The sequence below is a fragment of the Oryctolagus cuniculus genome, chromosome 12 (genome assembly GCF_051225735.1).
Source record: "Oryctolagus cuniculus isolate XC-2025 breed Fujian yellow rabbit chromosome 12, ASM5122573v1, whole genome shotgun sequence".
Taxonomy (NCBI): domain Eukaryota; kingdom Metazoa; phylum Chordata; class Mammalia; order Lagomorpha; family Leporidae; genus Oryctolagus; species Oryctolagus cuniculus.
This window is the reverse complement of record NC_142878.1, coordinates 105825842-105842720: the sequence shown is the minus strand read 5'-3', so window position 1 is coordinate 105842720 and position 16879 is coordinate 105825842. Positions and strand designations below refer to the sequence as shown.

Below are 16879 nucleotides of genomic sequence, written 5' to 3'. Positions count from 1 at the left end.
CCTCAGCATGGTGAGCAGCCATTGTTGGGGACGCCCTCGGCAAAACGACCCAAGGATGAGCGTGGGAAGCCTGCAGAGAAAGTGCACGTCTCGGTCGGGTTGGGAATTCTTTATTTCTGCAAACCCAAAAGCCACTGATAATGAGCACAATCCGATACAACAGAAGCAGCCGCTTAAACAAGTCAGACGTGCGCCGGGGGACAGCTTTCAAACGGACCCGCCCCTCGTGGCCTGGGTGCACTGCGCAAAACCACAGGTTTGCAAAGTCACACGAGGGCCGAGGGGCCGGCAGGTGCCTAGGGGAGGGGCCGAGGGGGACCAGTAGCTCCTGCGGGGGTCCAAAGCGGAGGGGCCCGGCTCCAAGTGTGCCCCGGTTCTGGGACTCGGCTCAGGCCGCTGTCGACACACAGCGGGGGCAGAGGCAGCCGGCTCCCACGTGCCCCCAGCGCAGCACGCACAGGTGACCAGGCAGTGCCGGGCCAGCGGCAGAGGCTGTGACAATTCAGGATGCTGAAAACGGCTCCCGTGAGAAAGGAGGACTGCTCCTGGACAGAACAGAAAATCTCTCCTGGGACATAAAACAGCTGAGCGTCCCGGGCTTTGAGTCTTTGTACCCAACACGTCATCTGTGCCTTCCTAACCAAAACTACGCGCCTCCTTATCTATTCTGTGGAAGTGAAGTTTTTATTCACGCGTGTCAAGGACACACGTGCGCGTTCCCGTGTGCGGCGGGACTCGCCCGGGCAGCTTGTCCTGTGTCTGCTTAGCTTGGCAGGAAGCTCGTCTTGTGCTATGAAGCCGCTATTCCCTTTTATCTCCGTCCTGTCGCTGTCAATCAAGGCAAACAGGGTTTTTCTCTGAGAAAGTTAGATGTTTTCCCCGTGAATTCTGCATCCCGCTCTGCACGGCCGGGGAGACACACTGCGGACTGAAGCGTGAAATGAAATGGTTAGCGACAGCGGCTGAGAGTCCCCTAGAGTGCACCGAGAGGTGTTGACCAGACGGGCGTTTAATAAATAAAACCAGCGCTTGGAAAAAGTCCCTCGAAAGCTGGCCCGGGGCGTCGCCCGCCATCTCGGCGCAGGTGTTAAAAGGCCAGGTCTGAAGACGCGCCATTGCCGGCGAGCAGCCGGGACCGCGCAGGGCAGGGCGGGAGCGATGGCCGCCCAGGCGGCGGCGGGCCTAATCCAGGTCTTTCACGCGGCGGCAGATCTCCTCCGTGAAGTCTGAGCACGTGGCGTTGCCGCCCAGGTCTTTTGTTAAGCTCTGAGGAAGGGGAAAAGCAAAAATGCAAACGTGAGCACACCCTAAAGGGAGCCCAGGGTTCTGCTTAACCCCCGTGAGACGCACTGGCTCCTGGCTCCAGGGGGAGGCTCGCCCTGGCCCGTCACCCCCCCACACACACACACTCCAGGAGCGCTGGGACGCCCAGGACGCCCCTCAGGGAGTCAGAAGGCAGGGAGGGTTTCCAGAATGTTCCCTCGTGCCCAGCCCGGCACAGACCCTAAGGAAAGATTTGCTGATTACGGACGTCTAAGTGAAAGCAAATCTGAACCGCAGGCTTCATCAAGCCCGTGGGGACTTCTGAAGCTTCGAAAACTGGAGACGTCTTTGGATCTGTCTTTGGAGGCTGGGAGACAGATACCGAGGAAACACTCCCGTCACTAATTCTTCCATTTCCCTCTTCGGGCAAACAAAGTCTCCCGCGAGGCCGATCCATCTCCTGCCAGCTCCCGCGGCCCTCTGTCCTCCGCGGGGCCTCAGCATCAAAGGCAGACAACGCCTAGGCCGCCAGAGGGGCCGCCGTCGGAACGAGCCTCAGGCGCGCACTGAGAACAGAGTCCTCTTGCAGGGGGCGCCAGCTCAGCAGCACGCAGAACAAGCTGGGCGTCCGTGTTTCCGTCCACACGAGGTCCCGGAAGTAGTCAGCGCCCCCAGAGACGGAAGCAGGAGGGGTCGCCGGGGGCTGGTGTTTCGTGGGGGAGAGCCTCGCTTTGGGAGGATTTGGGCGCTAGAGACAGACGGAGCAGCGGCTACAGGCGGCAGGGCTCGGCGCCCCCGCTGGGACCAGCAGGCACACTGCCCCTCACGAGCGTTTCACCACAATGCTTGAGACAGAGAAGGGCCCCGACGCGGGCTCAGCTCTCCTAGGGTCGCCCCCTGAGACGCGCCCTCCACCACCCTCCTCGGCTTTCAGAAAAACCCATCACCCCCAGCTGTGGCTCCAGCCGCTATGGGGGCAGGGGAGGTGGCTGGGGACGACAGCCAGGAGGTGCGAGAGCTGGGACAGAGCCCCCCGTCCCTCTCTCTGTGCCTCGGCACCCCATCTACGGAAGCACCTTCTTCACAGGGCAGTGAGATCCACTTAGCTCCACATGCGGAACTGGAAGTCAGCTAAGCGTTGGAGCCATGATGGCTACTTTTATAAAACTTCTGAATGACTCCCGGACAGATGCATACTTAGTATCAACCCAGAACATCCCTGTATTATAAACACAGGGACTCTGCACCTGCACCGGAGGCCCTGGCCTTGCCCACTGCCACCATCTTCTCTCACTCTTAACATCGCAGAATGCGCACGTGCGCACGCCGGGGACGGGGGTCCTGCACCATGGCTCATGTGCCGGCATTCCGCATCACAGCACCGCCTCTGCTTCCCACCCAGCTTCCTGCAGATGCGCACCCACTCACATGGGAGACCTGGACTGAGTTCCGGCCCCGGGCTTCTGCCTGCCCAGCCTCAGCTGTTGTGGGCATTTAGGGAGTGACCCAATGCGTGGAACAGCTCTGCCTTTCAATAAGATGAAAATAATTCTTTTAAAAAAGAGTTATTTGTTTATTTGAAAGGCAGAGGTAGAGAGACAGAGAGAGGTCTTTCATCTGCTGGTTCACTCCTCAAGTGGCTGCAATGGTTGGAGCTGGGCTGATCCAAAGCTGAGAGCCAGGAGCTTCTTCCGGCTCTCCCACGTGGGCGCAGGGGCCCAAGCACGTGGGCCATCTTCTGCTGCTTTCCCAGGCCACAGCAGAAAGCTGGATCTGAAGTGGAGCAGCCAGGACTCGAACCAGTGCCCATATGGGATGCCGGCGCCACAGGAGGCGGCTTTACCCATTATGCTACAGTGCCAACCCCGAAAATAAATAACTTTTTAAAAAATAACGTACACCATTGGGGACTAGCATTAAATTACAGTGAGTGAACCCGCCGCCTGCAACACCAGCCTCCCACACTGCAGCACTGGTTCAAGCCCCAGCTGCTCGGCTGCAGCTCCCTGCTCCGGCTGGGAAAGCAGTGGGAGACCCGGATGGAGCTCCTGGCTCCTGGCTTCAGCCTGCTCCAGTCCTGGCTGATGCAGCCATTTGGGTGCATCAACAGATGAAACCAGCAGATGAAAGACCTCTCTGTGTACTTCTGCCTTTAAATAAATAAACAAATCTCTGCAAAAAGAGAATGCGCATCCTTCGATGTTACTGAGAGGAAGACTGCCCAGAAAAGGTAACAGATGGGACCAAGACTGCTCCCGGCAGCAGGTGCCTGGGCCTGCCCCGACTCTGGCTCCCACCACGCACGGACGTCTGTCCGTCATATAGCACGTCTGTGTCTTCCCGCACATGTCCCTGGAGTGGATGAGGAAGCCCACGCTGAGAATCCCCATCCAGCAGCGGCTCTGTCAGCTCTGGGAACCACTGCCTGGCCCCCGCATGCAGACACGTGGGAAGAGTGCGTTGGTCCCGGCCCAGGGAGGGCGCGATGGCGGATACCTTTCCGTCCTTAATCGTAGCAAAGCACGCAGCCTCGATTCTCGCGGCGTGGTCAAACAGGCCCATGTGACGCAGCATCATCACGGCGCTGAGCAGCAGGGCTGTGGGGTTGGCCATGTCCTTGCCTGCGATGTCCGGGGCTGTCCCGTGAACCTAGCCCAGGCAAGGTGCATCAGCAGGAGGGCGGCAGGAGAAGCGGCCCCTGGGCTGGGGAGCCGGGGCCACTGCCACCCCCCACCCGCAGCCAGTGTGTGCAAGTCAGCCTTGGGAAAACACAGGAAAATGCAGACCGCCCATCTTTCCACCCAAAGTTTGATAAAGGATTTTAAGGGAGGAAGGAGGCGTAATTAAGAAATGTCTAGAAGAAAATAAACGAGCAAACCAAGCTTATAACTGAGAGATAAATAAGGCATCGCTTTCTTCTGACAAGCTGGAAACCCGAGAGTTAAAGCCCAATAACCCGCCCCGAGGGCTCAGGCCGACTCCAGATCTGAACTCTGCCTTCAGAGGGGGGCCTCACCGACTCGAAGATGGCGACCCCGTTGGCTCCGATGTTGCCACTCGGTGTCACGCCGAGACCGCCAATCAACCCTGCACACAGGTCGCTGGGGGCGGAAAAGCAAAATCACAGAATATTCTGAAAAACAAGACATTTCGCCTGGCTCCCAGACATCAGTTCTGAGATAACCGTCCTCCCCCCAAGGAACCACAGGGCTCCTGGGAGAAACGGCTGATCCCGGGGCTGGGGTTAGGAGAACGTGGGGGAGCCTGCAGTGTGAAGCCAGGCGGGGCCCCAGACGGCAGGGCTGTGTGGAGAGCACACAGGAGCCCTGGAGAAGAGACCCCCGGCCAGGCTCTGATGGACTCACCACTGAATAAAACAGAAAACCAAGGGTCCAGCCTGAGCCCACAGGTCTAGCCTGAGCCTTGACTTGTTTATACAACCCTTGAAACTTTTCCCTAAGTCTGAAATAACCTCAAAAGTTACTAAGGGACCACCTCCAGCTATACATGACAAAACATACTGGAATCACTCAGCCAATCGACCATCCGGGAACTGGCAGGAGTGGACGGATGGTTAGGGAGCGACAGCCCAGAGCTGATCTGGCAAAGGGACGAAGAGACAGCCCCCAATGTGCGCTCCCTGGCACCCGCCGGCTGATGCTTTCCTCCAGGGAGTGGGTGCTCGCTCTCAGCAGAGTTGTTACAGAGTGAGCCTGGCCCTCCCCCGAGGCTCCCACACCCACACCTGCTTCCCTTCCACGTCCCCCCCAGGAGCTGAACCAATCAAGGCCCTCACCAGACGCTAGCACACTTCTCAAACTTCCCCATCCCACGCAAGGAGCCAGGATGAACTCTTGCCTTCACAAAGCCAGCAGCCCCTGGCATTTTGTTACAGCCACAGAAAACAGACTTAGATCGCACCTGAGATTGAAAGTGCTAAGCTGTCATTTATTTTAAGATAACTACCGGCCAGACTCACCTGAGGATGTCTCCATACAAATTTGGCATAACGAGGACATCAAATTGGGACGGGTCTTGTACCATCTGCGAGAAAACACATTTGTGCATTTAGCAAGGGGAGAGCCCTTCCGCTGGCCCGAGAAGCAGCAGCTGCCAGCGAGGGTGTACTTACGTTCAGACACACTGTGTCCAGGTACATCTCATTGAACTTAATGTCTTTGCAGTTCTCCGCAACCTCCCTGCACTTCTGCAGGAAGAGCCCGTCTGACATCCGCCTGGATTTAATCAGACAAAAACCGCTGAAGACAGAGACTTATGGCAAGAAAAAGATCAAGCCCGAGAAGCAGATTCACTCCCAGAAGCCCCAAGATGTCTCATTTCAACCACACGGGAATCATGTCTCAGGCAGTTAATAAAATGTAAGCTGGAAATGTTTTGGGATCCTTCCGGAAGCACAAAAGGGCAAGAACTAGAAAACAGTCTGAAGGTAAGGGAGAAGGCTCTATTTTTATGGTACTATCCAGCGAGAACTGAGAAACACCCAGCGGGGTTAATCAGGTGGCTCTGAGAGGCCACGCCCCTCACGGGTTTACACATTCGCTCTACTGTAGACTCAACACCTGTTTCTCTGCACATTCAGACAGCCCTCAGCAGGCTGGGAGAGGGGTCCCCTGCTGGCGTCTCAGGCTGGGTGAGGGGTCCCCCCGCTGGCGTCTCAGGCTGGGAGAGGGGTCCCCCCACTGGCGTCTCAGGCTGGGAGAGGGGTCCCCGCGCTGGCGTCTCAGGCTGGGTGAGGGGTCCCCCTGCTGGCGTCTCAGGCTGGGTGAGGGGTCTCCTGCTGGCGTCTCAGGCTGGGTGAGGGGTCCCCTGCTGGCGTCTCGCCCCGCCCCCAGCCCTGAGTGCGTGGCCCCGTGGGAGCACACCCCATTCCCATCCCTTGCTGCAAATGCTCTGTCCCTCCACTGACTTCCAGGACCTGAACTCCTGCCCCTCTTCGTCCGCATCTGGGGTTCCCGCGGCGAAGCCCGGGTGTGGGGGCTGGAGAGGAGCATGGGGGCGGGGGGGCTCCATCACTGCTCCCCGGGGCGGCGGCGGCGGCACTCACATGATGTTGGCTTTGTGCACGGCCGTGACGTTGCTGCGGTGGTTGTTGCGGGCGTACTCGAAGGCAAACTGCGCGATGCGCTTGCTCGCCTCCTCGGTGATGAGCTTGATGCTCTGCACAACCCCGTCCACGATCTGGAAGGGAGAAGGCCTGCTCACTGGACGGGGCGGGCGCGCCGGCCGGCCGCAGCAGGCAGCCAGGACAGCTAGCTCCACGCTCATCCCAGCCCACGGCAGACGCATGGCACAGATGAGGAACGCGGAGGTGCAGACGGTCACCCGCCCGACAGCACACCTGTGAAGAGGGCGCTCAAACTACCGAGGCAGGGAGCGGGGAAGACCCCAGGGTCCCACGTCAGAGCAGCTCGCTCTGCTTCCGGACCCCAGCTTCCTGCTGCTGCAGACCCTGGGAGGCAGAGGGCCAGCTCCAGTATTTGGGTTCCTGCCAACCCCACGGGGGACTTGGGTTGTACTCCCAGCTCCCCGCTTTGCCTCTGGCCCCGTCTTGGCAAGGGTGGGCATTTGGGGAGGACCCCCGCAGACTGAAGCTCTCTGCTTGTAAAACAAAGCCGACAGCAGCTCCCCAAGCCTGTGCCGGGCACACCCCCACCGCTCCTCACGCGGCAGTGCCCTGTCAGCTGGGAGCGGGAACGGGCGGACTCACAGCCAGGGGTCTCAGAGCGCGCGGCAAACCTACCACGTGCTCGATCCCGCTGTACTCCCCCTCGGTGTTCTCGCGGATGGTGACGATGTTCACGTCGGTGTACGGGGTCTTGTAGCCTTCGATGGAGACGCACGGCCGGACGTTGGCATAGAGGTCGAATGTTTTCCGGAGCAACAGGTTCATAGATGGGTGACCGGCCGCTATCGGGGTCTTCAAGGGGCCTGTAACCAGGAAGACCCAGGGGCACGGATACATCTGGCTCTCCCACGTGCCCTCCGAACCCAGCTGGGCTGCCTCGTGAAGTGCGTTCTGCCTCTAACTTCTCCCTCTCCCTCAGTCACACCAGGGACACCGACTGCATTTCTCGTCCTGACGGCCACATGCCGTACCGGGTGCAGGCCACGGGCCAACCCTCACTCTCATGGTGAACTGGTGCCAACTCCGTTCCCATCGCTTAAAAATGTGTCTGAGCCTGGCGGCCAGTGAGTCACGGACAGGAGATGTGCACTGGGACGTGGCTGTGGTTTTAAAGCCAGAATTTCAACTGGTCACGAGAATCACGACCTTCAACAGGAATTACAACAATGACAAGGGGCCGGTGCTGTGGGGCAGTGGGTTAAAGCTCTGGTCTGAGGTGCCGGCATCCCATATGGGCTCTGGTTCCAGTCCCGGCTGCTCCACTTCCGATCCAGGTCTTTGCTACAACCTGGGAAAGCAGTAGAAGATGACCCAAGTCTTTGGGTCCCTGCACCATGTGGGAGACCTGGAAGAAGCTCCTGGCTCCTGGCTTTGGATAGGCGCAGCTCCGGCCATTGTGGCCATCTGGGGAGTGAACCAGCAGATGGAAGACCTCTCTATCTGTAACTCTTTCAAATAAATAAATCTTTAAAAAAAAAAATGACAAAAATGTGCAAATTAAGTAAAAGATAAATCTAGGGGACTATAAATGGATGTTGTCACTCGGTACGGGTCAGGAACACTTCATCGTTTATCTGGGGGGAAAAGAATGTCCCAAATGAAGGACAAAGTGTCTTTGTCTGAGTAGTTACTTCCGAAAAAGACGCCTTTACTCTGTAGGTGGGCAGGCCTTGGCTGGGACACGCAGAAACTCTGACACCCCCAACACCTGTCGCAGGCATCGCCGCCCACCCTGGCCCCCGGTCCCTGGGCCAGTGCTACCTTTCAAGCCCATCTTGTTCTTGTCCATGGACTCCTTGGCTTCTGGAGGGATCATCCACCGTCCTCCCGGGCCTTGGATGGCAGTCACATTCCGCTCCTCCCACTGAATCGGGGCCTGAATGCCACACAGAGCACAGGGAACTGGAGAGACCTAACTGAGACGGGCAGGCTGCAAGCGTGAGCAGACTACTGCAACTCGGCATGTGGCTGGGAAAGACGGGGCGGCGGGCGTCCGGGCGGCTCCTGGCGCAGGAAGAGAGGTCGCGTCTCCATGGCGAGCGCCGTGGTCACTTCTGGCTGCCACCTGCCCCCTGCCTTTCTTCTCCAGGACTCTCAAGGTGGCTGTCATGAGAACGTCAGGAGGGGTGGGGGCGCACAGCTCACAGGCATGTAGCCCGGGACGGAGGTGCAGCACTGACATGCCGTCACGAACCTTGGAAACACCGTGCAAAGCCAAGGATGCCGAGCCCAAGACTACTTACAGGCAATCTCCAGAACAGGCCACTCTATGGGGACAGAAGTTGGATGAGTGGGGGCCCAGGGTTGGGGGCGGGGTGGGAGAAAGGGGAGACAGGCAGTGACCAATGGGTATGGAGTGTCTTATTGGGTAATGCAAACGTGTTTAAACTGGCTGTGGTGAGGGCTACACAACTCTGGGAACGCACTGGACACCCGTGACTCGTGTGAAGAGAACGGGAGACCTGGGGCAGCTGCTCGGCGCAGCAGCGAGGACACCTGTGGCATGCCCGTGTCCCACGTCAGGACGCCCGGCCCAAGTCTCGGCCCAGCTCCCCATCCCAGCTTCCCTGCTGGTGCACGCTGGGAGGCAACAGGGACTGAAGTTCCTGCCACCCACACGGGAGACCGGGATCACGTCCCTGGCTCCTGGCCTTCTCCTGGCCATTGTAGGCATTTGAGGGGTGAACACTGAATGTGAGCTCTCAATTTCTCTGTCTCTCTTTCTCTCTCTCTCTTATATATCCACATCTCAAATAAATAAATAAATTTTTTAGAAAGTAACGTAAAGTCTCCTATACAGGTTTCTCACACATCACTTAGGCTCTATTTTGGTAGGAAGGGAGAAAGAGGCACACGGGGGACTTGGTGGGGCTCCGAGACCCTAACACAGGCAAGGCTGCAAGACCCACAGGTCAGGACCACCCCCTCGACGTCACACACGACAGGCGGCACTGCGGCAGCTTCAGTCGACACTGGCATGGCACTGTGGAAGGACAAGCTCGGGGGAGGGCGCACCTCCCCGGCTTTACAGAAGTGAGTGCAGCCGGGGAGCTCAGCCTCGAGTCACTGCTAAGTCCACGCATTTCTTGAGCCCACTTACTTTGGCAGCATCAAAAATCTTCATAACCGCAGCTGAGATTTCAGGGCCAATGCCATCTCCTGGAATTAAAGTCACTGTCTGAACCTGAGTGCAAGAAATCAAAGGAGACAGTAAGACTTGGCTTCTAGGTTCCAAACAGACAGCACGCAGAGAGAAAGCCACTTGATGGGAATCCTCGGAAGACTCGGATGCAATTAAGAAGGCAACACAGTAAGGAAAAGACCCACAGTCTATGCTGTCTCTGAGCTTGGCTTTTAAAAGAACTCAAACGACCCTCTTTACATAGGCAAAAATAAGTTCAACTGTCCAGCAGGCTCCCCACCTGATGCATTTGTACTTCTTCTCAGACAGGCTACAGTGACACCAATGCATTCAGGGCTCTCACCCCAGGGACAGTCCCACCCTTGCATGCTGCACTGCTCCCGCACAGAAATGTTCAGGGTTTCCTGCAGCAGGCGCCCTTCCCTCCCGCTGTGGCCCTGGAAAGCCGCTCGCACGGCCTCCGCCCTCCACTCTTCCAACCCGGCAGAGGCAGGCCGTCTTGGCACTCAGAGAAAGCTGACTTTACGTGGAGAGAAGCCAGGGCGGGCGCCGGCACAGCGGTGAGGGCCCCCCACATGCCACGTCGGAGTGCCTGGGTTCAAGTCTCAGCTCCAGCTCCTCACGACGGCTGCCTGAGAGCTAGCGGATCATGGTTCAAGTCACTGCATCCCTGCCACCCACGTGGGAGACCCAGATTGGGTTCCAGGATCCCGACTTCGGCCTGGCCCAGCCCCAACTGTTGAGGGCACTTGGGGAATGAACTTGCAAATGGAGATCTGTTTCTGTCCATCTTTCAAATAAAGTGAAACTAAACAATAAACAAACATTTCAAAAAAAAAAAAGAAGAAAAAGGGAGGCACCCATCTTTCACAGCTGCCTCTGCCTGGGTCCTTAATGACGAGTGTCACCTAGGGAGGCTCAGCAGAGCTGACCAGGGCCAGGAGGACAGCACGTGTGTCACTCCTGCCATGTGCAAGGGCAGGAAGTGGACATATGACTCCTCCAAAGGTTTCAGCTAAGACGGGGCCAGCGTTTCAAACATGGGAATGACAGTACGGGAGAGGCAAAGATCAGAGGGTGCAAACGAGTTCATATTCGGACCTCTCTCTCCATGTGGGACCTGCACACTTTATTACTTGGGGACCTCCCCCACCCAGGGGTTTGGCCCTGGTTTTTTCCAGTCCCAGCCGCCTGGGCGACAGCTTCTCCACCACCATGAATTCATGGGTCCCTGGCCCTCTGCCTTCTTCCAGTGAGACTCCCTGGAGTTCTCTACATATGAAGAAATCTTGAAAAATTAGTGTCTTACTTCTTTTGAAAGTAATCTCCTCCAGCAGGCCGATTAATGTTTTATTTTAAAAAACGGATAGCCTGAACACAAGTGACGGCAGCAAAGCCGCGGCCACCCGTTCACTGGCTCAGCTGCCTCCAGTTGGAAGGCCAAGGCTCGTCCTGCACCTCTGGCACACCGGGCCCGAGGAGCCCTTTGGCTTTGTCTTCCTGTCCTCCCAACGGCCAAGAACAAATGCCAACAGGCCACCGGCAGACGTATTTTTCTCCCACAGTACAGGAAGCAAATGGGGAAAAAACAGTGGCCTATGGTCTGATAAATCCCACAAGGCTGTATGGCAGTGTAGGAAACAGGAAACCCAAATCAGACCCCACCAAACAGAGGCAACATGAAAGTGAAGAGGAAGCCACTGACCCACAGTCCTAGAAGGTTCCAAGACCGTGGCATCAGCCGGGACAGCGCAGGCTCAAATGCCGGGGCTGGGGCTGGGGGGAGGGAGGGCTCTGAGGGCAGCAGATGCAAGGAGCAGCAGGTGACCCCCCCACCACCCCCACCATGGGGCCAGTGTAACTGCACAAGGCAGGCTCGGCCAGTGGGGCCTGCATGTGGCCAGGCATTCCCTACCGTCAGCTCGGGAACTGAAAAATGCAAAGCCGGTTTCGAAGCTTCTCAACAACTTTCTCTCGACCTGGAAAGAACCGTCTTGCCGAAACGAGGCCGTGCAGCACAGCAGCGGGCTGCAGGGCGATTTCCATCTATTTTTAACAAGGCCCCCTCATGGTATTAACGTGGCTGGCTCCGTGGCCAGCTGTAATATAATATTCCTTTAATGTGCAGCGGCCTCAACACACGTTGCCAATACAGCCAATTTCCCCCAGTTTTAATAAGTGGGGATAAATGCTACGCAATAAACACATCGGAGCATCTTTCTTGAGAAACTTCTGGAAGGAAAAAAAAATAAAAGACGGAATTATACTCACTCCACCAGCAAAACCGCGGGTCACCTGTTTTGGGTTGTGGAATGCCCCCAGCAGCCGAGAGACCTAAGTTAATAGCAACAGAGAAATGTCACACACAGGATTAAAAGAGGGAGTCACTTGTGATGGCTGATGTCACACACTCGCACGGCCGCACTCTTCCCATGAACTTCTCACGCGTATCAGCTCAACGCGGCACGCAAGTGCAAACGTGAAACCCAAATGCTGTCACACATTTTCAAAGCTGACTTTCTGTGTGTGATTGGCTGACACTGTGGCGTGGTGGGTAAGGCTGCTGCGTGCAGTGCCGGCATCCCATATGGGCACCTGTTCGAGTCTCGGCTGCTCCACTTCCGATCCAGCTCTCTGCTGTGGCCTGGGAAGGCAGTGGAGGATGGCCCAAGTGCTGGGGCCCCTGCACTCGCATGGGAGACCTGGAAGGAGCTCCCGGCTCCTGGCTTCAGTCATTTCTCTTTGGAGATCTGCTAGGTCATGTCGTCTCTGGACCACCAGGCCAGCTGAGGGAACACACCCTGAAACGGTCACCACTGATTTTAGAGCGGGGAGTCCCTGGGCAACCAGAGCACAGCTCGCTCCCGGCCCAGACGGCGACACGGCCTGCGGGTCACGCGGTGACTAACTGGCAAAATGGGAACCAGGCTTCGGGTCCTCCGTGCCCTGGGCCAGTGCTCCTTCATAACACTTCCTGTCTTCTCTCCCACAAACAGGAAGAACACACACTTGGTAATAAAATCTAAGAATGTGTAGTGCCATCTATGCTCATGCCACACAGCACAGATTTTTTCCTTTTTTAAGATGTATTTACTTATTTGACAGGCAGAGTTACAGAGAGGCAGAAAGAGAGTCTTCCACTCACTGGTTCACTCCCCAATTGGCCACAATGGCCAGAACTGTGCTGATCTGAAGCCAAGAGCCAGGAGCTTCTTCCAGGTCTCCCACACAGGTGCAGCAGCCCAAGGACCTGGGCCATCTTCTACTGCTTTCCCAGGCCACAGCAGAGAGCTGGATCGGAAGTGGAGCAGCTGGGACTCAAACCAGCGCCCATATGGGATGCTGGCGCCACAGGTGGCACCTTCACCTGTTGTGCCACAGTGCTGGCCCCCAAAGATTTTCAAGTTATTTATTTATTTCTTCTGATGACACAAAAGGGCTTCAAATAGTTCATGGGAAATTCATATTTTCCTTTAATTTCATTGTTCTACAAACTTTCTGAAGCCCCCTCCCATAGGTAACACAGTCATTATTGCAAGTTTGCTGGGACTAGGGAAAGATACATAAAAAACAAAAGCGGAGCCAGCCACCTGGCCTAGCAGATTAAGCCACCATTTGCAATGCCAGCATCCCATATGGGTGCTGGTTTGAGTTCCAGCTACTCCACTTCCTATCCAGCTTCCTATTAATGGGCCTGAGAAAGCAGCGGAAGATGGCCCAAGTGCTTGGACCCGTTACCCACGTGGGAGACCCAGATGGAGTTTTTGGCTCCAGGCTTCCTATATTTGGGAAATAAACTAGTGGATAGAAGATCTTCCTCTCTCTGTCTCTCCCTTTCAAACAAATGAGTCTGGGATTAAAAAAAAAAAAAATCACCCAGCAATCCCACCACCTTAAGATGTTAACATTGATACATTTTTCCCCTAATTAACATTAGCAGACACCAAAAACATACATTTTAAAAGTTTATTTCAAACTTTAACAGCTGAGTCCTTGAGAACTGGTACAGTCAAATTAGATTATAAAGAGAAAAAAATAAAAAGAGAAAGTGGATACACAGACCAAAGGTATGAAAATTTATCAAAAATTGTAAAGGTCACTTTCCTGCCAAATAAAAGGAGCAAAGGCACACTTGTTACACCCCTAGTCTTCCCCCTGGGGGCCTGAACCTCTGCTGAAATACTGATGCTGGGTCGCCAGCCAACCAAGGCAGCCCACGAGTGAGTGCTGGGGCGCACGGCCAGGCCTCCAGGCTGAGGCTGAAACACAGGGCCAGGCCCAGAAAGAACACTGTGCAACAGCGCAGCCAACATCTTCATCCTGGGGCAGGGTCACCCACCAGCAGGTGGGCTACGCCCTGACAGGCAGAGGACAGTGTTTGCACTAGGCCTCTCCCCACGTGGCAAAAGACATTCACAGGCTCGCTTCCTGTTGTGACAGAAGGCCTGACCACAGAACTGATTTAAGATGCAAGCCCAGGAGCTCACAGCGAGTGCTCAATAAATAGGCGTTAAATACGCTGAGGCCGCTTGGGCAGCCCCACCCAAGGAGTCCCCACCCCAGCCACCGGCCCTGCCATCCCTCCTCCAAGGCCTTAGCCTAAAAATGGTGCTAACTACATCCAGGTCACTAAGATGACCAGAACTTTCATAGCACAGGTCGCCTGCTATTTTATAATTATCCTAGTATGAGGATGCTTCAAAAGTTTGTGGAAAACAGAATGAAAAGGTAAACTTCTCTTGGTGCCAAAAAAAGTTTTGAAATCCATACCTACAAGGGATAATCCAAGAGGTTCATGGGAAATGTGCATAATGAAAAAAGAATGCATGGTATTTCAAAGTGTTCTAATCCTCTCAATCTGAGACAGGTGTGGGCGACCCTGTTCAGAGGGAGAACAGGAGGCCAGGCCTGGAGCGGGGACTGGACCTTGACCTCTGAGTTTAGGTCCTTCCACCTGCCTAACTCCAACTTAAAAACCCACAGCGTAGTGTCTGGCACACAGCAGGACAAGGAGCGCTTGTGTTACAACTACAGCACTTCTGCGCAGAATCTCTGCAAACCCATTATTTTCTCTCTGTGGGAAGCTTTCCTAAGAGCTGTGGATCCTGTGTTCCAACCGAAAGCTTAGTGGAAAATGCTCTAATTACAGCTGGCCCTGGGCTCAGCAGCGCCACCACCCTGGGGGCGGCCCCGGAGGCCCCTCTGGTCTAATCTCCAACGGGAGAAACTGACCCACAGGGCGCATGACTCTGGCAAAGGTCACAGGAGGAGTCTGGTCCCAGGAGCAGCAACACCCTCCCAGACTCCTGCTACCAAGATTTTCTGCACGGACCACGCCAGCCGTGCTGCGTCCGTGCCTCGTCCTGACGGCTCGACGCACGCACAGGGATGGATTAGGTAGCAAGCGTAAGCCGGGCGATTAAGGGACTGACTGGTTTACATGGTGACACCAGAAAGCCGCCTTGCCTTTATCTGAGCCAAGAACCATTTACTGATGTGCAAAACCGCTGCCCGCTGGATGAGCGCCAAGACAGATTGGCAGCTAAGAAGGCGTCTGATTGCCTGCACGTATTAGGAGCCCTCACATCCATGATTTTATTCAAGCCTCAAGGACTCTGCGAGCCAAGTATGGGAAGATACAGGCTCAGCACATCACTGGTCATTGCCAGGACTCAAACCCACGGCTCCGACATTGCAGCGGAAGGATTTTTTTCCCTGCTAAGTAACAGTGCCTGGGGTAAGCACTTCGCCTAGCGTTTAAAGTGCCAGGAAGACCTACAGGAGCACCTGGGTTCCACACCCAGCCCCAGCTCCTGACTCCACTTCCCGCCCAGGCTGACCCTGGAAGGCAGTGTTGATGGCTCAAGTGACTGGGTTCCTGTCACTCGTGTGGGAGACTGGGGTTGAATTCCTGGCCCCCAACTCTGGTCCTGGCCATTGCTGGCATCTGGGGGGTTCTCGGTCTCTCAAATAAATAAAAAATTTTGAATAAATAAACAACAGTGTATCTCTGGAACCTCTCTTTGAAGGCAGAAGAGAAAAGTAGGATCAAATTTTGTTTAAAAAAATTCCTGGCCGGTGCCAGGGCTCACTTGGCTAATCCTCCACCTGCGGCACCGGCACCCTGGGTTCTAGTCCCGGTTGCTCCTCTTACAGTCCAGCTCTCTGCTGTGGCCCGGGAAGGCAGTGAAGGATGGCCCAAGTATTTGGGTCCCTGCACCCGCATGGGAGACTGGGAGGAAGCACCCAGCTCCTGGCTTTGGATTGGTGCAGCATGCCGGCCGTTGCGGCCGTTAGGGGAGTGAACCAACAGAAGGAAGACCTTTCTCTCTCTCTCACTGTCTAACTGCCCGTCAAAAAAAAAAAAATTAATTGCTTATGGTAAATTTCTGGAGGACCACTCATCAGCAGAACACTGGTTTTCCTTGTACCTATAATTTGCTACTTGACCTTGGCCGGAGCAGGCCGGACAGAACTGAGACCTGGGAAGCCACACCCTAGGGGCCCTTCCCCAGCTCTCACACTGACCCTGTGTGACCTTGGGCTAGGCGTCTTCAGCCACAAGTGAGCCCCCCGCCGAGGACTGGGGAATCGCACACAAGACCTCACACCTGCGCCAGCTCCTGCATCCGGGCTGTCACAGGCAGCTCAGGCTCCCCGGCCGCAGGAGGCCCACGCAGGAAGGCGCCCCCGTCTCCCTCCCCGAGGGGTCATCCGATCATTCCCAGGCGTGGATGCCCTGTGTCCTCTAAAGGGGGAGGCCAGCCACAGGCGCGCCACAGGTCAGGCTGGGACGCGCTCCCATAGGGAAAAATATCTGGCCCCGGGATTCCCTGACCTGGAAAGACCTCCCCAGGCCCACGCCGTGCCCCAGGCCCCTGCGGCGACATGGCCGAGGTCGAGCAGACCCTTGGGCATGGCCGGGCCGGGCCGGGTGCTGTCGGCGTGGTCAGCACCGCAGCAGGAAGAGGCCCTGGCCGATGCGGACCGAGGCAGCCGGGTCCCGCCAAGAGCAGGGCTGGCGCCTCCCGCCTTGACCTTGACGGCGCCCGCACCCCAGGCCCGGCCGCCCGGCGCGGGGCTGCCCGCACACAGCGTGCCGGCCCCGGGGCGCGGCGCCAGGGCGGCCTCGCCAGGCCCCCAACTGTCCCTGCGCGCCGCCGCCGCCTCCCCGTCGGAGCCCGCGCAGCCGCCCCCGCCAGCACGCGGCACCCCGCCAGGCAGCTCTCGAGCCGGCCCGCCAGCGCTCACCTTGGAGATCCACGCGGGCCCAGCCATCGCGTCCCCTCGTCTCACCGCAGCGACAGCAGCGGCAGCAGGGCGCAGGC

The 16879-nt window shown here is 56.7% G+C and overlaps 1 protein-coding gene across 1 annotated transcript; it reads right to left on the bottom strand.

Annotated features, from left to right (window-relative positions):
* Positions 1-94: 94 nt before the first annotated feature.
* Positions 95-16859, bottom strand: IDH3A (isocitrate dehydrogenase (NAD(+)) 3 catalytic subunit alpha). The gene is made up of 11 exons (XM_002721591.6): positions 16803-16859; positions 11823-11885; positions 9510-9593; positions 8171-8285; positions 7025-7212; positions 6329-6462; positions 5396-5498; positions 5243-5307; positions 4280-4364; positions 3760-3912; positions 95-1266 (listed from the first exon to the last, which is right to left on the bottom strand). The coding sequence occupies exons 1-11, from the start codon at positions 16827-16829 to the stop codon at positions 1183-1185; spliced, it is 1101 nt and encodes a 366-aa protein (XP_002721637.1). The 5' UTR covers positions 16830-16859; the 3' UTR covers positions 95-1182.
* Positions 16860-16879: the final 20 nt, after the last annotated feature.